The following is a 22,281-nucleotide window of genomic DNA, read 5'->3' on the forward strand; positions in this document are numbered from 1 at the left end:
TTGTATTAGAAGTTGAGTTGTCTAGTTGCTGTCTTCCTTTCCCAGCTAACTGTGATTCTTCCTGTACTCAGAAATAGAACGTGTATATATTTCAGCATAGGCAAGGCTCAGGCTTCCTCTGGTCCTCATCCTGAAGTGTGGAGCTTCTATCAAGCTGGCGTGCTCTGAGAAGCCCAACCGTCTTCAGGAAGCATGCATGCACTTCAGTGGGTTTTAGTTTTCTTAGCCCTTTGGGTGAGATAGCTTTGGAGTATGGCATGACTTAAAGAGGACTTCAGCTGCTTTCAGAGTTCTTCAAGGGTCTGGTTTTTGTTTGTTTTATCACAGCAGTGTTAAAAGACCACCAGAATTCACACTAGTTTTTCTTCCCCATGTTGTTGACACATTGTGCTTGTAACTCACCTTTATGTGGACAGTGGGAAGGATTAAGGAACACATGCAGTATTTAGGACAATGATGTTCATGGAAGATAAAGGGAGAAAAGTTGTAGTGAGGAGCGGCGGGCTGCATCCCACCACCCAGCTACTGCACAGCTAGCTTTACCCAAAATAATTACACGGAAACTGTATTCTTTTAAACACTGCTTAGCCCATTAGTTTTAACCTCTTATTGGCTAGCTCTTACATATTGATCTAACCCATTTCTAATATTCTGTGTAGCACCATGGCTTACCAGGAAAGATCTTAACCTGAGTCCATCTTGGAGAGAATCATGGCGACTGCCTGACTCGGCTTCTTTCTCCCAGCATTCTGTTCTGTTTACTCCGCCTACCTAATTTTCTGTCCTATTAAAGGGCCAAGGCAGTTTCTTTATTTAACCAATGAAATCAACACAAAACAAAAGACTCTCCCATATCAAAAAGTGGTTGGGTAGGAAGAGCCTTGATCATGGGCGTCTTAGCCATCATCAGGTACCTAGTTGGAAGAGGCTGCTTTCCTCCATCCAGACTGCAGCTGTGTCTAGAGAAGAGATGCTGGGTGCATTTGTCAAACAATGCATTGTAGGAACCACTTCTATATCAATTTGCAGAGACTTGCTTGTCCTGTTGTTTTTATGTAAACATAATAATCTATGTGGAATTTGCTTATTCAGCCCACTTCCTTGTGATAAGTGTCAGTTATTTGAAGGTTTGCTATTCCCCAAATGTTGTAAGTAAATTAGCCTTGGGCTTTCGTTAATAACTGTGTTGGCGGCAGTGACCAGCAAGGTAGATTCCAAGAGAATAAACACTTGAACAGCTCTTAGGATACTGTCCAGCTGGCTTGTGTAGAGAGATTTGCATTGTTTTGTACTCTTGGGAGTGTTTTCATCTCGTGGCCTTGATAACAGCAACATGCTGCCCAGAGTTGAGTTTTAAGAAATGCTATCAGTGTAGTTGGGATTCATGTAAGTTGAATTTTTGTTTTCTTTATTGGGGTTTTGCTGTATTTATATACGTCTATGGAGGACCCTGTGGGTTGCACTGCCAGTGCTGTCTTTGGACATAGTTCATGTTCTTTGAAGGCATTATCATAAAGTGACCAGTCTCATAAAAATGGCTAGTGTTTAGGATTACTTGCTTCCTACCTGTCCAGCCTCTCTGTGCCAAGGAGGTAGAGCTGATGATGTTGAATAGGACAAGCCTTGGTAATAACTGAAGGACCCTTTCAGGAAGAGCTTTAGGAGTACAAGGAAACAGAATTGCCGTACCTTGCTGCTTGGAAGCCTGCAGACTAGATGTTGGAAAGAGTAAGAGTCTGGTCTACTGTAGTTCTGCAGTCAGCTGAGGGCCGTTCACAGCTCCTGGGGTTTGTGCTGCCTAGGACATGGTCTGTGTTCAGTTTAGGTCAGAGTGATAAGTGGAATGGGTTCCATGTGGCTGTAGGAATGGAGCAAGGTGGGTATAGAAGAAGTAGGGCTCCTCAGGAGATGGAGAGGGGCACTGGTGCCCACAGCAGACCAGGTGTGGCATGGCTCAGTTCATTAGACTAAGCATGTGTTGGTGTGTTTACTGTTGAATTTCAGAGCTGTAACTCAGTAAGAAGGTTGGTTGGACGGACTCTAGTAAGAAGCTCTGGAGCAGAGGGTTTCCTGAGTATGTATGAGGGACAAGAGGAAATTTCTATTTTTGTGGCAGTTATTGAAGAAAACTATGGAATATGATCTAATTAGTGTCATTTCTGACTTTCCAATAATTAATCATTAAAAAGTTTGGCACGCCTTTAATCCCAGCACTCGGGAGGCAGAGGCAGGCGGATTTCTGTGAGTACGAGACCTGGTCTACAAGAGCTAGTTCCAGGACAGGAACCAAAAAGCTATGGAGAAACCCTGTCTCGAAGATCAAAAAAAAAAAAAAAAGTTTTTTTACCTAAGCACTGTCCTGTGGGTGAATGAATCCTGCTTGACCCGGTTTGCTTTGGGCCTCTAGTGGTTCTTTCAAGGTTTGTCCTCAGGACATTTGTAAAAATCATTGCCCTTGATGCCCAAAATGAGTAAAGTTGATGAAACATTTGTGTACTGCACACTGCATTACAGACTGGAGAAGGAAGTGGGAAAGAAAGAATCCAGAGGAGAACCTGGCCAGTTCTGCTGAGGTAGAGGAGAGTCGGGTCGAGGATTAAGGGAAGCAGCCTGGATTTGTGGAGAAGAGAACTGAGCCCTTGCAGGGATTCTGGGCACCACTCTAGCAGAAACTTCCAGGGTTAAGGAAGACTGTGGAGGTCAGATTGTGAAGCAGGACTGTCAGCTGAACTTCATGTGAGGACAGCCTGGCTTTAACAGCTTGTCAGCCTGTTAAAATGTGGATTTTGATTGCATTTTCCCATTCTGGGCATCGCTGAGGTTAACTGGCCACCTTGATCTGAGGGAGCTGGGGATTAGAGCTTCAGAAATGTGAAGATGCCTGAACTGAATTTAGGAGTGTGAACCAGTGCTTAAGAACAAGAACAGACATTACTAACTTTTAAACATAATACTGTGTCTCTATCTTTGCAGCCACTGAGAATGTATGGCTGTAAGACACTGGTTATCAGCAGAAAGTAGGCTCTAGGGTGGGTCCAAGCTCACTTTGAATCCTGGTTCTTTCAGATGTAGTGCAGTGAAGCCAGGTGAGGGTAATAACTGAGCACTGTTGCCGGCTTACAAATGTTGTGATTGTGAGGTGAAACTGACAGGGATGTTGGGATTTTGAGACTCTGGATTCTTTCTCCCTTCTCCCCTCTTCCTTTCTTCCTCTCCTTTCTTTTACTTATGCTTAAAATTATGATTTAGCTATTTACTTTTTATCTCGACAGGGTCATGCTATATGTAGCCCTCATTGGCCTGGAACTCAGCTGTCTACCTGCATTTGCCTCCCAAGTCATTAGATTAAAGTTGTTTTGGCTCTGGTATTGAATTTAGGACCTCCCACATGCCACTCCACACTAAGTTGCATGCCTGCCCCTTGATTCAGCTATTCGGAACAGTGGACTGCTGACTCAATTTCTGCCTGGTCTTTTTTTTTTTTTTCCTCCTAGTTGTAGAATGTGAGGATTCAATTATAGATCTAAAAGACTGGGCTGTTTGTGACTCATCAAAATTCTGAGACAAGAAGATAACTAAAGATAGTTTTGTTTGAGCACAGTCTGTGGAGTTCTAGAAGCAGCAATAAGGAGGCCTAGTGTTTATTTTAGGTGGTTGCACTTCTTCATTGGTGATACTATTGTGCTGTGTGTTTCCCTGCAGCTGGTTTTCCTGTGGGCTATGCAGCAGCTCCTGCCTATTCTCCTAACATGTACCCTGGAGCAAATCCTACCTTCCAAACAGGTATGTACTGCATGACAGATACCTTGTGTGTAGCTGGGGGAGGAGGTGGTATGGAACTAGGATTTGTGGTTGGGTGGTGGCTTTCTACATTCATAAATGAACCTGTGGATGATTTAATTAAAGCTTAGTTCTCAGTTCACACAAGTTTTGCTTTATTGAGTTTCTCCCCCCTCAGTCTCTGGGCTATACAGGTAATTCCTCGTGCCAGATATCTGTTCTTAGGATAGGACTTAATGCTAGGAACTGAAGACCGTTTGGTCATTGAGTACTGTCCATGGTGCTGTGGTTATATTTTAAAAAGCAAACTTTGTTTTCTGTATATAGTGTATGAGAATATTTTCAGATTTGAGAAATTGCTGGTTTAAATTGAAAATGAGTTTGTTTGATTCTGAATTACATAAAGATTATTTAGCGAGATTTTCTTTTCCACACACTGTGTGTTGTCAGCGTCTATTGGGATAAGGGGATTCCTTTGAGGGTGTTGGCTCATGCTTTGACCTAGCTGAGATGTCTGGTGAGGCTGCTGGGACAGTTTTTTGCTCCACACAGCTTTGGGTAGAAAAGAAATTATCAGTGTCCTTCCTATGAGTTCCTTACTTGGGACTCATAACGTCTGCCTTTTTACCCATCTCTTCTGTGCCCAGCCTGACTTGCCTTTCTCAGCTCATACCCAGAGGAAAACTTGGACTTGCTCTTTCTGCTTCAGTGCGTTTTGTCCTAGGTTCATGTTCCTGCTCACTTAAGTGTACATGACAATCTGTCCAGAAGAAGGTTAATGACCTCCATCTCTGGAAGACAAGAGTCTCTGCTCAAGCCTCCTAGTTCTGTCCCAGAGTGGCCTCTTTCTCTCCAGAAAGTTCCTTCTTTCCTCTTGTGATTTTCGTCTGGCTCTCTTGCACACTTGGTCCCCGCGCCTGTCGTTGAGACTGCTGTGGAACATCTTGAGCAGTTGGGCCATAGTGTTATCAGCAGGGAGCCAACCGTGCTGCCACCCTGTCTTTTTGTAAGGCCTTCGCACACTCTAGCTTCCTTTCAGACAGTGCTTGAGTCTGTAACATAGCAAACTGCAGATATTTGTGGTGTGCACTTCATCATCTCTGCTGTGACATGTATCTCTGTCATGTTTGGGAGCAAACATACCTGTTTGGACAAAATTTGTTTTGTCCATTTCAACTTTACTAGGCGCTAAATAAAGAATCACAGATGTGTTTTCTTTTGCTAAAGATAGATGAGTTGTGTTTTCTAAACTTTTTGTGTAAATGGAATCACATAAAGAATGGACTTGGTCATTTTGGGACTGGCATCTTTTACTTGGACTTTCCTGTTGTGGTACCTGTTACGAACTTCCTCCCTTCCACTGTTAGGTTGTGCCCATTGTGTGGGAAACATCTTGCTTATCTGTTGGCTAGCTAATGGCATTTGTGCTGTTTGAGTTGAGTGTTTGCATTTAAAATTCATTTTGCAAGCGAATTTTTTTGTATGTTTTTAGCATAAGTTTTTGCTGAGTAAATACAAAGGAATGGAGTAGCTGATTCTTAGGGCAGGTAAGAAACTGCCAAAACAGTCTTCCATAGTGACCGCTATCTACCTTCCCCTCGGTTTTGTATTTCTTAGTTCTAGTCCTCTGTACTGTTTGCAGCTCTGGTATATCAGTCTTCCATCCTAGCTGTACTAGTGGGTATCTAATTATTTACAGTCGCAGTTTTATTTTGAACTGCTGGGACAAACATTGATCATCTTTTCATATGTTAATTTACCATTTGACTCTTGGTAAAGAGTTATGCTTCTGGGCCTGGTCTACCAGATTCTCTGGAGACTGAGCAGGAGGATCATAAGTTCAAAGTCTGCCTGGGCTAGAGTAAGTTCAAAGCTAGCCTGCAGAACTTAGAGAGACTCAGTTTCAGATAAAAAGTGAATGAGGGACTGGAGGTGGAGAGATGGTTCAGTGGTGGAGAGAAGTTGTTACCATGCAAATCTTAGGCCCTAGCACCCATGTGAGGCAGCTCACAGCTACCTGTAACTGCAGCTCCAGGGGATATGACACTAACCTGCACATATGGGTACAGACACAGCATACATAATTAAAAACAAATAAGTGTTTAGTTTACAAAAGTAGAATGAGCTTTAGATAAAATCAGTGATGCACAGTTGCCAGCTTTTGCAAGAACCTGGGTTCAGTCCCTGCTAGCACCCTCCAAAGGGAAGGCAGTTATGTGCTTCTTTAACACTGTGTCAGTTACTGAGTTTGTTTTTTTAAGGCAGTAATTTTATTTTTACAGACTTTGTTTGAATATTTGTTCTTCTTTTCTTTTTTTCTTAAGAGATTTTATTTATTTCTTGCGTATACAGTGTTTTGCATACATGTATGCCTGCAGGCCAGAAGAGGGCACCAGATCCTACTATAGATGGTTGTGAACCACCACCATGTGGTTACTGGGAGTCCAACTCAGGATCTCTGGAAGAGCAATCAGTGCTCTTAATCTCTGAGCCATCTCTCCAGCCCCTGTTTTTCTTTTTTCTGTATGAGCATTGAGTATGTGCACCACGTGCGTGTTAAGTACCTACAGAGGCCAGAAGAGAGTGTTGGTTCCCTTGAAACTGGAGTTATAGGTGGTGTGAGCCACTATGTACATGCTGAAAACTGAACCTGGGTCCACTGCAAGAGTAGCAAGTGCTCGTGCTCCTAACTGCTTAGGCATCTTTCCACCCCACTCTTTGTTTTCTTTGTAAAATGATTTTCATTTATTTTTACTTTGTGTGTGTTCCTGTGTGAGGGTTTTTTCCCCCCTCCGTAGCACGTACAGAAGCCAGAGAGAACGTCAGATCCCCTAGGTCAAGAGTTAAGGCGCAGTTGTGAGCTACCCAATATGGGTGCTGGGAACTGAACCCAGGTCTTGTGTAAAAGCAGTATGCATTTTTAATCACTGAGCCATCCCTCCAGTGTGTGTCTCTTTCCACTCAGGGTGTCTTGAACTCCTGGGCCCCAGCCTCCTGAGTAGCTAGAAGTGAGATCTACTCCTCACCTGCTTAGAGACTGAGTTTGTTCTATTGCTGGGTTTTTAAGAATTATTTTATTTATCAAATTCATGATTTTAGAGGTTTTTTTCTCCTAGTTTTTCTCCCTTCTGGGTATCTTTCACAGAGCAGTTTTAAAAATTTGTTGAGGTTATTATTCTGTTCTTTGGGTTACATTTCTAGTATCCCGAAAACCTGCCCAAAATGATGATTTCTTGCTTTTTCTTCTAGCTGTTTTAGCTGGTACATTTAGGGCTTTAGTTCATTTGGAGTTCCCTGTGTGTAGCACTAGGTTAGTGCACTTTTGTGGGTTAGTGCTTCTTGCACTCGTGCTGTAGCACACCGTTTGTACTTACTGTACTAACGCCAGTTTCTTCCGAGAGAGCTAGCCTATGTGAGAAGGACTAAAATCTTTCCTCTGAGTTTTGTAATTTTCCTAAGTCTCGGATTTGTTGAGGCCAGTGCAGATGTTCTTGTCAAAAGCAGGGGGTATCTGTAGGACAGTGCAAACCGCCTTCTCTCACTTCTCCTTTTTAAGACTGTTCTCATGTGGAGTAACAGTGACCCAGGGTGCTGTCTTGGAAGCCTCTGTTGAAGAGTGCCAGGCCCTTTGGCTGTCAGTCTCATGACATAGTTGTGCCAGATTTTGTGTGCTTTTGTTTTCAAAAGACTTGGGATAAAGGTTTTTATGTGAAATTGGTGAAGGTAGGGGAAACTTTGAAGGCCTTGGTATCCCACTGTGCTGTTGGCTCCTGATGTAAATCAGAACTGTGTGCTCCTCTTTTATGGGTCCTTGAAATGCCATCTCCCTCTTTTGAGGATCCAGGCTAGGTCATCACTGTAGACACAATAAGAAGGGAAGTTTCTGTGAGTTCTGCTGCTCTCTTGATCTGTTCTAGCATAGAGGCAGTGGGTCTGCAGGACTTGCTGAGCACCTTTGCATTGCTCTGATCCTTTTTACTTTTTTAAAGATTTATTTTTATTTTTTTTTGTATGTGTATGAATGTGTGTCTATGTACCATGTGCATGTTTGGTGCCCACAGAGGCCAGAAAAGGGCAAGCCCCTGAAACTGGAGTTACAGGTGGTTGTGAGCTGCCTAGTGGGTGCTGGGGGCAAATCTGGATCCTGTGCAAGAGCAGTGAGTGCTCTTAACCCCTGAGCCATCCTCTCAACTCCTTTTTCTTAGTCCATGTGTATGTCACAGGAGTCTGAGAAGCTTTGGATTTGTGGTAGCTTTTGGTGATATATTCCGTCTGGAAGTAGAGGAGGTCCATTTGTTTTGAATAAACTTAGGCTGCAGACAGATAAATCTGGTGTGGGTTTTCCATGCTTGTAATCTCCTTAGGAACTGAGCTAGTAAAGGCTTAACTCCTGGTGGTGACCCTGGAAACTGTGACTTCATCCCTGGTGGAACTTAGGCTGTATTGTGGGAAGAACATGATTAGTCTTTGGGCAGACCAGGCACTTAGTAGTTTCAGTCTTCTTGGTCCTGGTCCCACTGAATGGCTCCGGTGCATCAATGATCTGAAAGCCTCAGGAAAAAGGTACTGATAGAGCTTACTATGTAGCCCTGAATAGTCTAGAACTTACTCTGTAAAACAGGCTAGTCTCAGATTCACAGGATCCTGCCTCTGCCTCTGCCTCTGCCTCTGCCTCTGCCTCTGCCTCTTCCTCATGGTACACTAAGGCAGTAATTAATCAGGCAAACACAAGTACAAACCAATGCATCTTACAGCAAGTAACCGTTTCATTAAGCTGGTTATTACAGTGCTTATCTGGTTTTGATACTTGTTTATGAAAGATACTTAAGAGTAAGTGAAAATACAATATAGGCTCTGCTTCCTGAGTGCTGGGATTAAAGGCATACACCACCAACATCTGGCTTTTTTTTAAATTCATAATTAAGTCTTTGAAGTGAGATCCAAGTTTGTTTAAATAATAAGCAAAAGGAAATAGCATTAGAGTGTTAATAGACTTTGGAGTTACGAAGTCCTTCTCTCTTAAAGGTATGTATGCACAGAATCTTAGGATGCTTAGACTTTCAGAAAGCTTTTTGAAATTAACGCAAGGGGCTAGGGGTGCAGCTTAGTTGATAGAGTGCTACCTAGTGTGCACAGTCCCCAATACTTAAATTCACAGTGGTGGCTCAGTGGACCTTAGGTAGGAGGACAGGAAATTTAAGATAATGTTCTGCTATATAGTAAATTCAAGGTCTTCCTGGGCTATGTGACACTCTGTCTCAGGAAGGAAAAAGTGAGTGAGTTTGCTACCACTGTGTTTGAATGCCTGTCTATCCTGACGCCATTGGACTCTACTACTGTCCTTTGTTGTGACTCTTCCTGTATTCCCAGGGTGTTGGCTTGGCTGTCAGTGTTACTGTCTCTTTGGATGACAAGGATCTAGCTGCTCTTTTACTTACTTGCCTGCCCTGTTCTTATTGTGGTCTTGCCATAGATTTGCGGTTCTTCTTCCTCTGTGTCAACTTTGTCCTTCGTGGAACCTCTCAAGGCTCAATAGAACTCTTGAGATCTCTGTCAGGACCTCTTGGTGGTGTTTCTGGCCCATGAGGAATCCCACTACTCTGCTTTCTTGGAGCTCCTTTGGAAGGCCTCACTCCTGGCCTAGCCTGGGTCCTAATCTGGAGCACTCTTCTGCAGAAGCCCTTCTGCCTCACATTTGCTCGGTCCTTACTTCTTCTTAGTTCCTACTTTTGTGGAATATTTCCTTTAGTAGCTTCCCAAGAGATTATGAGGAGGTCATGTTTTAGAGAGCTCCCCTCCATCCCCGGTAAAACATTTTCTGCACCTATATCCCACCTCCTAATAGTTCTCTGGATAGTGACTTATGGGTTAAGAACCATTGCCCCTAGAATTGTGAAGGCATCTCACTGAGAAATGGCCAATATTCTTGGATATCTGGAATGAGATTCTTCTTAATGCTACATATTAAATCTGTTTCCAAAGTTGAATTTATATCTTTTGCCTCATTTAAATCTATAACAGCTTGCCTAACCTTAAACAATACTTTGTCTTTTTTTTTTAAAATGATTTTTTTGTTTGTTTTTGTTTGCAGTGCTGGAGATTGAACCCAGGGTCTTGCACATGTTAGGCAAGTGCTCTATCTGAGCTATGTTCTTGGCCCTTTGTGTTTTGTTTGTTTGTTTGTTTGCCTTTAAGATTTAAAACACTCATGTGTATGAGTGTTTGCCTGCATGTCTGTGTGTGCACCATATGTGTGCCCAGTGCTAGAGGAGGCCAGAACAATGTGCCAAATCCCCTCGATCTGGAGTTAGAGGTATTTGTGAGCTGCTGTGTGAGTGCTGGAAACTGAACCCAGGTCCTCTGTAATTAGCCATAGCTCTTAATCTGAGCATTCTCTCCAGCCTATACTGTGTTTAATTGGGGTCAAACTGTATATAGCTTAGGACGATCTTGAATTTTCCATCCTCCTGCCTCAGCTTCCTGAATGCTAAGAGTCTACACGTACTATTACTCCTTTCTAGGAACAATTTCAGGTGTATACCCAAGCTTGTGAGAATGTAGTTCCCACTTCCTTGTCACTTGGCTTTGATTGCCACAGCTCCAAGTTGGTATTTCATCTATCACTTTTCCTGGTTATTTTGAAGCAACTCTCGTACATCATGTTGATGATTTTTAGAAATATCTCTAACAGCATATGTAATGCTATTATCATACCTAAATTAGTCATCATTATTGTGATTGTTTATTTTTGGTTTTTTATTGTGTGATATAGAAAGTGGGCCCTGTTTTGTTTTTTTTAAAAGCCTTGTGAAAATTACAAGTTCTGAATGTGGTTCCAGATTAACATTCAGCATCTGTTCTTAAAGTGTGACACATTTGAGCCTTTTGAGTGTTGCTATTTCCCTCACATGGCTGGTGATTGCTTGGCAGATCTCCCTCCCCTTTCGTAGTTTGGTTTTGAGTAGACACCCACGCTGGCCTCAGCTCCGTTGTCTCCCGCCTCCGCTTTCAGAGTGCAGAGCTTGCACACATGAAGTCCTGGCAAGATAGCGCAGTTGAAGTTCATGGAGATGATGGGGCAGAAGCTGGATTGTAACAGCGGAGTGGGGTCACCTATGAGGTGTTTGTTCCGTCTGGCACGATCGTGCTTGTGATAGGTGAAGGACTGGTTTGATAGGGAGGGGCCCAAACCCTGTCCAGATCCCCGCTGTTTCTTTTGTGTCAGCCTTGCTCTGCACTCTGTTGGTGTCCCTCTCCTCCTGCATACACCTTACTGTGAGTGTTCATTCTACTTCCCATGTTTCCTCCTAAAAGTCAAGTTCCTCTTGGAGAGGGTTGCATTCTTCTTGGTCGTCTACCATAGGACCTGGCTCACTGTCTGTGACAGACAGATAGATGCTGTCCTGCTCCCATGACTTGGCCTAGTGGCAAGTGTTTACTCTTTTCATGATGAGCAATTTTCTTGGGAGAATTTGGGGCTCTTCCTGCAGTGTCACTGAACCCAGAACTGGAGGGATCTTAAATTGGTTTTCCCTAACTTAAAAACGGTTTACAAATTTGTTGTGGTATAATTGGCATATAATAAAGTTGAACATACTTAAAACTGCGTATACCATCATGAAGCAACAGCACTTACCTACAGATGTGTCCCACAGCCCACTTGGAGAACATACCCCTAGTGACCTAAAGACTCCTCACAATTAGGCTGTCTTAAAGGAGCAGCTACCTCTTGTACTACCACACCGTCACACCAGCCTTTACTACATGGGCCTTTTGGGAATTCTTAAGATCTAAGCTATGATAGTCTCTTTATATGCTCTTTCCTATTCACTTGTTTTATAAATCCTAATGAAAAAGTTGTATATTTGACTCTCTTGGAAAATTACCAATTTTGAAAGCTGATATATTTAAAATTTGTAGATATTGTGAAAATCATTAATTCTCTCTACTAATAATATAATTAAAACATTAAAATTTCAAATTAAAATTGTTATACTCAGTTCATTCTTTTAAAATTGAGACACAATTTGTGCACAAATATTCACATATTTAGTGTGTATTGACATGAATTTTCACAGTTGAACTTTGGTCCTGTGGAGCCATCACCCAAAGAAAATTTGGGACACTTCCATTATACTGGAAGGGCTTCCCTTTCCTCTTCCCTTCCTGATTTCTTCCAGATATTTAAAACTTTGAAATTTTAAAATACATATGCCAGTCTGTTGCTTTCAAGGTGGATTAGGTGGTTGTTAGATATGTACATGATTATTTGTTATGTGTTCTGTGTCTGGCTTTGAAAATCCAGTGAGGTTTGTGCTTCGTTTGTAAGTTTTTTTTAGTGATTGATAAGTAGTGTTATATGGTAGATCACAGTTTCCTGTTGATGAGGATTTATGTGTAGGCTGGTGAACATGTTTTCCAAGTTCTGTTGTGGCCCCTAGGAGGTTTTGTTTGCGTCTCAGAGACGTGTCTGTACCTTGAGAGTTTGCAGTTCTGATGCTCCATGGACAGCTGAGTGCCCTGTGCCACAAGTTTGCACCAACAAGAACATGAAGGCCATCATGGCCTCTTCAGAACACACTCATTGCCGGATAGAATTGATGAGAATAGGAAGCTGTCTTCAGAGTGCAGTGTGATGTTTGCTGTGTTTGGATGGTTGCACTCTGCCACCACAGTCTGTGCTTGATTCTTTTGAAAGGACCTTAATTGCAGGATGAAGAAGTGTATATGCTGTTAATGCCAAGTTGAGCCAAGGGAGGCCATAGCAGTTTCTGTTCCAGCAAGTCAGGAAATTCTTGTTTTCCTGCCCTGGCCACTGCCTTGAAGTTTTCAGTCACTGGATTCTTCCTAGGGTTTCCTGTTAGCTAGCTGCAGCATGTATTCATCTGGCTTTCAGTAAATACAGTTATCTTGGAGTTTGTCCTGTGTATCAGCAATTGTTTCCCATTGGATGTTCCAGAGAATGACTGTTGGCCAATGGCAGGTGTCTGAACTCTCTGCTTTCCCCCAGTCGCTGGTTAGTCTGCCCTTCCTCAGCTTCTGAATGCATCTTGTAGCCTGCAGCTCCTGGCTCTGATGAGATACTTTAGTGGGTGGAGTCAGGCTACATATTCACCTTTCTGCCACCTGAGAGTACAGATTCTGGAAGTAGCCTCACAGGCCTGAAAGATCCCATCTTCTCTTCCCCTTTTGTCACATAGCTTTATATGTTGTATTTCTTTTCCTTTTAAAAACTATTTGGTTATGTGTGTGTTTGTGTGTGGGTTTTTCTGTGTAAGTCAGTACCCCTGGAGGGCAAAAGAGGGGGTTGGAGCCTGTGGAGCTAGAGTTAAAAGGTGGTTTTAAGTGGCCCAATGTGGGTGCTGGGAACTGAACTTGGGTCCTCAAGAATAGCAGTTTGTGCTCTTAGCAGCTGAACCATTTCCTCAACATCTTCTCATGTCTTCTGTTTCATACTCTGCTTTATTGTTATTTTCTTTTTATCTTTGGTGAGGATGATGCAACTCAGCCTACTCCCCTTGACTCAGATCTTTATACTACAGTGCTTTGTCAGGTTTTAGTGTTTGGTTGGTTTTTTAGTTTTGCTGTAACGAACAACTTAGAGATAAGCTTGCTTGTAGTAAAGTTTTTGTGTATACTTGCTTAATTCCCTAAGATAGACTTCTGTGCCTTAATTGCAGGATGAATAGATGTGTGTGCCATTATCCCAAGTTAAACTGAGGGAGGCCATAGCAGTTTCTATTCCAGCAAGGCAGGACAGGTTCTTCTGTGCATATATGCTCTACAGAACTCACCACTATACGTACATACTTAAACAGAGAGCCAAGATGCCCAGGTCTTACTAAAGGAGAGAGGCAAGGCTTCAGTGGCAACAGATTTTCATTGTGTTCATGATTGGTGGTAGCCCTGGCTCCTCTCTGCATAGTTGTCCTTGTTTGGCATTGGCTGGGTTAACTCAGGCTTTTTACTTCTTTCTTTCAGGCTACACTCCTGGTACACCTTATAAAGTGTCCTGTTCCCCAACCAGCGGAGCTGTGCCACCATACTCCTCCTCCCCCAACCCCTACCAGACGGCCGTGTACCCAGTGAGAAGTGCCTACCCCCAGCAGAGCCCGTATGCCCAGGTATGCTTGGGCATGCCCTACACTTTAGGGAGGGTTGGTTCCATCATATCCCTACAGCCCTGGGACCCTCTGGCAGTTGTCTCTGTTTTCCCCACAGCAAGGCACGTACTATACACAGCCTCTGTATGCAGCACCCCCTCACGTCATTCACCATACCACGGTGGTGCAGCCCAATGGCATGCCAGCAACTGTCTACCCTGCTCCCATCCCTCCTCCTAGAGGCAGCGGGGTCACCATGGGCATGGTTGCTGGGACCACAATGGCCATGTCAGCAGGTGAGTCCTAGTTCTTAGTATGTGTTCTCTGTAGCAGCCTGAGAGTTGACTGAAGTGGGGAGAATCCATGAAGTTCTGACCCTTGGCGTTAAGAGTCTCATGGCTTCAGTTGTGTGGGAGGACTGCCCCCTCCCTTCTTCTCTTTTCTCTCTTCTTTGAGGAACAGGCCATGAATCAGGTAGCCTCTACTGTGGAGCATAACTCAACAGCATGCTTTGTTAGTGAGCGAGGTGGCCATTTGGCAGTATGAACGAGGAGTGTCAGATAGCCCTCATTTACTCATGAGCAGCTAAAGTGTGAACAGTGGGGTAGATACTTTGTGTTCGAGGCTGGCCAGCTATTTCTGTTGTCAGGCTGCAATAATGAGGAAGTGTTCAAAAAAGCTGGTTTTATGTTGCTAGAGGGAATAGCTGCTTGCAGAAACCCTGTGCCATTGAATCAGGAAAATGGAAGCATGGGATTGGAAGGAAGGCCTAAGGATGACTTCACTCTTGACCTTTCGGTATATGTTGCTGCCTTTAAGCTTTTCCATGCACGGTCATTTGTTCCCTATGACTGGGATTTAAGAAGAAGAAAAAAGTCAAGCTGTTCTTGTTTTGTTTTGTTTCTCGAGACAGGGTTTCTGTGTATAATTTTGGAGCCTGTCCTGGCATTCGCTCTGTAGACCACTCTGGGCTCAAGCTCAGAGATTCACCTGCCTGTGTCTCCCAAGTGCTGGGGTTAGAGGTGCACGCCACCTGGCTTCAATCCATTCTTTAGAAAATTTTCCTGGACTTCAACATAAGGAAATCATTGTCATACTTAGATCCGTGAGATTCTGTTTATTTCTGCTTAGAATCTCCACTTGATGTGTCCAAGTTTGTTGCTAAAATGAAGACTAGCATAGACTGCTGCTGCCTGAGGGTTTAACCTCAGTCATGCAGGCCATTGCTGAGTGTACATGCTTATGGGATATAGGACTACCTCGTGCGTGTGTGTTCACGCTCTTTGTCGCTTTCTCCTCCTCCCTATCTCCTCTCGTGTGTGCTGTTTTTGTCTCTTCCCCTTCTCTCCCTCCCTCCAATATACAGCTCTGTGTTAAGTATACCCACGCTGCCATGAATCGGGTCTCCAGAATGTTCACCCTGCAAATCTAAAATCCTCTATCCATTAAACAAATACTCTTCTTTTTCCTTCCACTGGTCTGTGTTCTGTCTCTGAATCTGACAGCTTCAGAACCTCATGTAAGTGGAAACATGTGCTGTCCTTTCCTCACCGGCTTTTTCACTGAGCACAGTAATCTCAGTTCACTTCGGGTTCTCACATGTCGGAATTTCTTTCCTTTTTAAGGGCAGTAATACTCCCTTTCTCATTTTATAGCCATGTCATCTGGCAGAGTTAGTGTGTATGACCTGAAGGGGAGTAACAAGCATATTATGACCACAGACTGCTGTGGTTATAATACCTTTCAGCACTTCGGGATAGTCTGTTACAGAGTTTTGACCACTGGATCAAGACCGTTCCTCTTCCCTTGTATATCCCTTCACAAGTCATGTGCTTTTTCAGAGGCCACGTGGTGAAGATCTGCTCTCTGGAGAGGTCACATGTCCCTTTTGTATGAAGTGTTTCCGTTTCTTCCAGGTACCCTGTTGACTGCTCATTCTCCAACTCCTGTCGCCCCTCACCCAGTCACTGTCCCCACATACCGAGCCCCAGGAACACCCACCTACAGCTATGTGCCCCCTCAGTGGTGATTACCCTGCAAATTAATGTAAGTACTTGTCAGGTATGCTGGCTGAGCCGGTCCTGGTGAAGTGCATTTCCCTGAGGAAGTGGGAAGCTGACCTCAGACTTAGCACTATTCCAGTTTGCTTTGCTGATAAAACTAAGCAAAACCAGCTTGGGGAAGGGAAGGGTTAGTCCACCATAAGGGGAGTCTGAGGCAGGAACTGAAGCACAGACCATGGAAGTTGACTGCTGATTGGCTCGCTCCCTCCAGAGCTCAGCTACCTTCCTTATATTTCCTAGTCCTTCTGCCCAGGGATCACACCTCTAGACCGTACCTCATTAATTAGCAGTTAAGAAAATGCCACACAAACATGCCTACAGGCCAGCCTGGTGGAAGCAGCTCCTGTTCTATTGAGATTTCCTCTTGCTAAGCACTAAGAGAAAGGTGCACCTGCTCTTTACATGGGAGCAGTGCAGAACTTTGTTTTTATTCTTATGGAGATGTCCCAAAGCAGAGGAAGAAAGGAGGCCATTGAGTGTTAAATATTTCACACTGCATCTTGCTGCTTCTGTAATGGGCATGTTTCACCCTTCTGCTTGCTGCAGTTTGTAGGGTTCCAGTTAGAATAGGGGCATGGGGCACAGGGTATCTCTGGTATGGGGAACAAGTGCAGCAGTTGTGGCTACTGCTGTCCTCTGGAGTTTTTGAGGCAGAGGTGCCAAGAGCCTGTATGACTGTTTGTCATTCTTTCCCAGATTTGAGGATGGAGCTGTGCAGTCACTTCATTGGGTTCCACAGCTGGTGCTGCAGGCCTTGTGCCTCCAACCAGGACTTTCTTCTTAATGCTCTCGACACTTAGCTAAACACGACTGCATCCCAGCCCAGCAGGTCCCAGCTCGCTAGTCTCCAACTAACTCTGGGTTGGTTTTAAAGCAAATCCTGTTTTGTGGACTGCCTGGCAATTTTTTTAGCTAACTGTAATGATAAAAAGGGAGTATTGCTCTATTCTGAATCATATCTAGTTGAATGCATGTTTATAAAAACAAACAAAAAGCTTGCTCAATCTACCTGCAGTGGCTGATGCAAAACCATCACATGCAGAATCCAAAGGACTGGACTGTGTTCTTCAGCCTGTGCCACTCATGCACTGTTGTCATGTATGCTGAGTCTCCAAGTTACACGTGTGCAAGTGAATGTCCTCAAGAAGCACCTAGAGTACTGCAGGGGATTCTTGGGGTGGTGAGGGTTGCCAGGTAGGGACACAGACTTGTAGTTTTCAGCAACCTGTGTTTTTGGCACTGACGAACCTGGAGGGAGCTGCAGGGACTGGGAGAGAGTGAGTCTGTGGTGGCTCCAGAGCAGCAGCAGGTATAGTAGGGTCCTCTCCTTCATTTCAGCTCAAGTGTGGTCTGAGAAGCAGGGATATACTGAAGCCCACCAGGAAATACGAGAGCTGGAGCCAGTAGAGCTGGGATGAAGAGTGGTCTGTGTGTCAGGAGAGCAGTGTCTCTGCCATCTGAATTTCCATTGTGCATCTTACAGGATATGTTCTGTGTATGTGTTGGGACTGTTGGGAAAGTCCAGTGTAGAACTAAACTGTCTTCCTAGGAAGGAGGATGTCAAAGAGGAGCGGCCACACTGAGGTGGTATTGTCTTTTGCTTTATTTCGCTTAGGGAATCGTCCCTTTCTTTCCCCCTGAGAAATAATTGAGTCCGCTAAAAACACACAAGCACAGCTGTATTCACCCACAAAGAAGGGCAGAGATGTCAGTTGTGTGCTGTGGGGAGTGGTGTATATTTAAGACTGGTTCAAAGGGAATAAGTGTATTTTAAGTTAGTTCCCATGTTTCTTGTAGAGAAGCAGGGCTGAGATTATGTCTAAAAATGTAGAAGTAATGTAGCTTGTCCCGGGGTCATTTACCTGATGATGACCTGTCCTTTGTGTCTAGCTGGGGTGAGGCCTTGAAAGTCTGTATAAATGTCCTGTGAGCCCATTTTGCCACCTTTTTCTGACAGCACTCAGAACCAAGCAGATGTGGAGAGTGGAAAGGGCCAGACAGTTTTGGACTATACTTGCCTGTCCAGATGTGTTGTGGGAAAGATTTTGAGTGTGTAATCTGAGTATGTACATAAGATATCAAGAAGGTTCTTTTTGCCTGTATATGCCCAGCTTGAATCTGTGAGAGTGTTTCTGTTTAGTGTGGGTCAGAAGGGCAGGACTTTTCTGGGGGCCGTCAAGTGGGGATGTGTTTTGTTTTGTTCCCCCGTTGAAGTGCTTGGGCTTTGGTTGGAAGGGGTGCTTGTCTCTGGCAGCAAGGTCAGGGCTTCCAAGTTGGTGTGGAGGTCGCCTCATTAGCAATCAGCTTGACTGGAGGGTGGGTCATCCGAACATTGAGCCTTTGGAAACCTTATTTTTATAGTCATGCTCTTCATAATTTGTTTCTAGCATTTTATTTTATAAGAAGCTGTGGAAAATTTCTGCATGGATCAGTGTAAACACAAGAGTTCTCATTCCTAATATCCATGAACATAGAATGTTTATGGATGAATATGTTTAATTGCCTCATGAGCACTTAACCGTGTGTGTGTGGGGTGAGTGTGAGTGTGTGTGCGCGCGCATGTGTGTGTAGAGTAAGAATGCACACAGTGCACAGAGATAGAAACATTTGCTGTAGGCACATAGCTTGTATCTGTACTTCATGTTGGGATTCCCATCTGTGCAGTGGATGGTTTGCAGTGTTGCTGGTTCCAAGGTTTCCCCTGGACCCAACAGAGAGAGGGTGGTTTTCCCAAGTGAATGATCATAAATAGTGGAACAAATGTACCCGTGATTTTCGCATGTGTTTTAAAAGGCTCCCTCACCCATCCCAACTAAACATACCTGTCTCTCTGCCTGTGAAGGATAGGGTTGTTTGCCTACAGCAGGAAGTTAGCAAGTCCTTGGGTCTGCTCGCAGCTGCACACAGTGTGTGTTCCATAGGCCCCGTGTTCTCAGGAGAAAGAATAGTGGGATGCCATCCCCTCCTGCTGATCCCTCAGCTTCACACACTTGCCCTGTAACTGGTAACAGACCATTCTTTTTCTTTCAAATTGAATTGAATGGCTATCAGACACTTGTGTATTATCCAGCTCATCTGTGTGGAAGCCTTTTCTGTTGTGAAACCATCAGGCCATCACCTGTGGAATCTGCTGGGGACAGATCTCACTGTCAGGTGAAAATCTGGGCATATGGATAGTAACAGACTGTCACAGGTGGTGTTCAACAGCAGTCAGTCTAAAATTTAGGACTAGAACTCGGGCCAGTATTCTATTACACAGCTGCATAGGTATCCCCAAAACATTGAGGAACATTCCAAGAAAGTGTGCTTTTTATGTGTGTGACATTCCCAACTAGAGTCCTTCAGCTGAATTCTTTTAGAAAGTAAGGCAGGCAGGCAAAGGGCCTGATTCTATGAACATGGACATCATTGCTCGGGTTTTGTGTTTTTTTTTTTTATTTTTTTTAAATTTTTAAAGTTTATTTTCTGCTGCCTTCCTCTGCTGCTGCTATTTGTAGTTTAAAGCTCAGTAGTGCTGTTGGGTTTTTAAAGAACCTGCGAGCTCCCTGAGAAGTAAGGCCACCATCAGGATTAGGCTAGTGAGGTTACAGGCATGGAAGGCGTGCTCTTCCAGAACTTTTGTCTCCTGTCTTGTGGTCTTCCTTGGAAGAACCATTGCGCAGCCGTTGAGTGTTTTGCAGAGGTGGTGTTTCTAACAGGAGGGGTAATGGATGTTTCTTTGGGGATATGCTAGAGTGAGGGGAATCTCATTGGGGACCTTTGAGCTCACCAGCTTCCGACTTGGGCCTTTGTGAGTAAGTGTGCCTGTGGTTGAGAGAGGCTGGCAGGCATAAACCTTAAACACTGGCGCCGCTTCAGATTTCCTCAGCTCTCCTTTCTGAATATTGGAGTACAGTATTACTGTGGGACCACCTCTCATTCGGCAGCTGACATCTGTAGTTGTGTACCTGGCACTGCTGGATGGCACAGGACCTCCTAGGGTGCAGTGGCAGTTACAGCTGCTGGTCCTTTTCTCTGGTGCTTTCTGAAGGTTGCTGGAGGGCAGGAGGGCAGCTGGCTGAACAGTGGAGTGTGGAGCTTACTCATGTCTAGCGCACCTCCCGGGTTTGCATAGTTCTTGAATTACTTCTCCTGCCCAGTCTTCAACATTTGATGGACTGATTCCCAGAAAGGATAATATGGTTTCGTAGGAATAGTTAAAATTATTCCCCATATCTTATAGGATTCCTTTCCCCTTAACCCCTCTTCATTTAAGAACAGAAAACCTGTGGAATAAATCTTACTAGAATTATGGGATGGGAGGCAGCAGCTTTTTGGTCTAGGAACTGCCGTAGTTGTACATGAGATGCGAGGACCTGATTGGCATAGCAGGCAGCTCCCAGGGAAGGGCTGTGGGTGGGTCTGGTGCAGACTGTGGGCAGTATAATAGACCAGTTAGGTCACACTGGGGACTGGCTCCCAGAAGGGTTATTGTGGCAGCTGGAGGCCCCAAGGAGCCTGATAGGCTGTGACTGAAAGAAAAGGTTCTTCTTTTTTTAAACTTTTATTTTTAAATAATCTTTTTTACACTGTTTTCTTGGTACTTTTTTTATGCTTAAGTCAGCATTGTCTTCCAGTGTTAAAGGCATCCCTTGCCTCTTCATTGAACTTATGTGTCAATACAATAGGAATGGACAGACTGTCCATCCCGAGCCAGTTCAACTAAATGTAAATTCATACTGTTTTAATTTTTTATGCAATCTGTTGAGTAGATGAGCTCAGATTTAAAATCCTTAAAAGCACGTTTATTGTAACAGGAATTGTTATGTATTAATACTGCAGTTTTCAATAAAGATTGACTTGTGTTGCATATTCTCTTTTCTTTTTTCTTGTGAGTTTTGTCAGAGGTGATGTCCTGACTGGCATATGCTGCTACTTCTCCCAGGCAGGAGATTGCCAGCGGGTTGGGGTAAGGCTGTGTGTTCAGTGGAGGGGTTCATCCTGGGTAATGTAGGAGGTGGAGGCTTGTGTAGCTCTCTACGTAAACTCCTGTGTCCTTCAGTTCAGTGAGGAGGATGCTGGGACTCAGAAATACCACCACACCCATCCCCTTAGCTCACATATGCCAATGACCTGGATCCTCCAGGGGCTAGGAGGGAGTCTGGGTACCCACTGCCGTAGGTGGCTCTTTCACTTGCTTTCCTCCTTCTCCCTTTGGGTGTCTACAGTAGCTTAGCCCACTTCTGCCAGGAGCCCTCTGGCTGTGGCCTCATGAGCAACACTTCCCTAGGCTGAGAACAGAGTAGCTGAGGGCAGAGAAGGGTACCAGCCCCAGGAAGAATGGGCCAGCACACGGAAGAGGAAATTCACACGTACATCAACAATTGATCAGCAGCCAGGTTACTTTTCTTAAGTTTCTTTATGAAATTAAATGTGGTTTCTGGATTAGAGAAGGTACAGTGCAAGAGTAACTGACCATGCTTCTGAATCCTATGGGCTCTGCACGATATTCAGGCCTGGCTGTGTGCCCCAAGAGTCAGTCCATGCTAGGCCACAGAATTCAGTCCTTATGGCTTCTCACACTCACTAGGTAAGGCAATCTTTCTGTGTTATTAACAGTTCTCCATTGTTAGAGAAACAACACGACAGAATCATAATGAAAAGGGACTGGGTTTGTGTACAGCCACCCCAGCTACAGGGAACTGCCACTAACCTGGAACCAAGTACTCGGCTGACTATGGTTTTCTTCTCATTGCACATGTCACAAAGAGGGTGTCTGGCAGCCAGCAGTGTCTAGAGGAGCCAGGAAGCATAAGGACAGCTATGGATAGAGTTAGGAGTGCAGAATTCCAGGTTCCTGACCTCCGAAGTTGCAAGTGGGCTGGGGGCCTGAAGAACAAATGGAGAGCAGAGGGGCACACACCTGCTTTTGCAGTGACTCATGGCCACAGACTTTGGTCTCCTGCCCAAAGGAAACAGGAGTGGAGATAAGCTTTCCACAGAACGTCCAGAGCAGATGAGCCCGATTTGCACAGCCTGGCCAGTGGTGGTTCTGAGCTGTGGCTTGCAGGCTCACCATGGTGGAGGCCCTGCGCAGGTCCAGAGTATAGGCAGAGGCTGGTACCCGTGCAACACTGCACTAGCAGTGGGGAAGAGGCCAGAGGCGGGACCCAGACTTAATACAGCTCTGGTGCTTTACCCGTTCACTTCCACTACCAGGCAGAGGGCGTGATGGAGTAGGCCTCGAGGGAAGGCTGGCTCCACCAAGTGCTGTCAGATTGTCCGATAGGTGCTGGCTCACTTCCGGAAAGGTGCCAGTCTGCTGAGGCTGTGCCAGAAGTGAGATGGCTTCCGCC

The 22,281-nt window shown here is 44.6% G+C and overlaps 2 protein-coding genes across 5 annotated transcripts in view; one reads left to right on the forward strand and one right to left on the reverse strand.

The window, feature by feature from the left end:
• Fam168b (family with sequence similarity 168 member B) overlaps window positions 1–20,795 on the forward strand; it is a 31,923-nt gene extending 11,128 nt beyond the window's left edge. Inside the window, exons 3-8 of one of the 4 annotated variants that reach the window (XM_041655976.1) lie at window positions 3,703–3,783; window positions 9,872–9,907; window positions 13,762–13,904; window positions 13,981–14,179; window positions 15,800–15,929; window positions 16,643–20,795. In XM_041655976.1, the coding sequence (XP_041511910.1) occupies window positions 3,703–3,783; window positions 9,872–9,907; window positions 13,762–13,904; window positions 13,981–14,179; window positions 15,800–15,912 (572 nt within the window). In that variant the 3' untranslated portion in view covers window positions 15,913–15,929; window positions 16,643–20,795. The remainder of the gene's footprint in view (window positions 1–3,702; window positions 3,784–9,871; window positions 9,908–13,761; window positions 13,905–13,980; window positions 14,180–15,799; window positions 15,930–16,642) is intronic. The other 3 variants (XM_041655977.1, XM_041655978.1, XM_041655979.1) reach the window with 3 other exon arrangements.
• Window positions 20,796–21,328: 533 nt separating this feature from the next.
• The window catches only part of Arhgef4 (Rho guanine nucleotide exchange factor 4), a 96,739-nt gene continuing 95,786 nt past the window's right edge, over window positions 21,329–22,281 (reverse strand). Inside the window, 1 exon segment of the mRNA XM_041655975.1 lies at window positions 21,329–22,280. Coding sequence (XP_041511909.1) covers window positions 22,065–22,280 — 216 coding nt within the window. The 3' untranslated portion in view covers window positions 21,329–22,064.

Source organism: Microtus oregoni, unplaced genomic scaffold (assembly GCF_018167655.1).
Source record: "Microtus oregoni isolate MIOR12 unplaced genomic scaffold, Mior012 000007F_ref0000211, whole genome shotgun sequence".
Lineage (NCBI taxonomy): Eukaryota > Metazoa > Chordata > Mammalia > Rodentia > Cricetidae > Microtus > Microtus oregoni.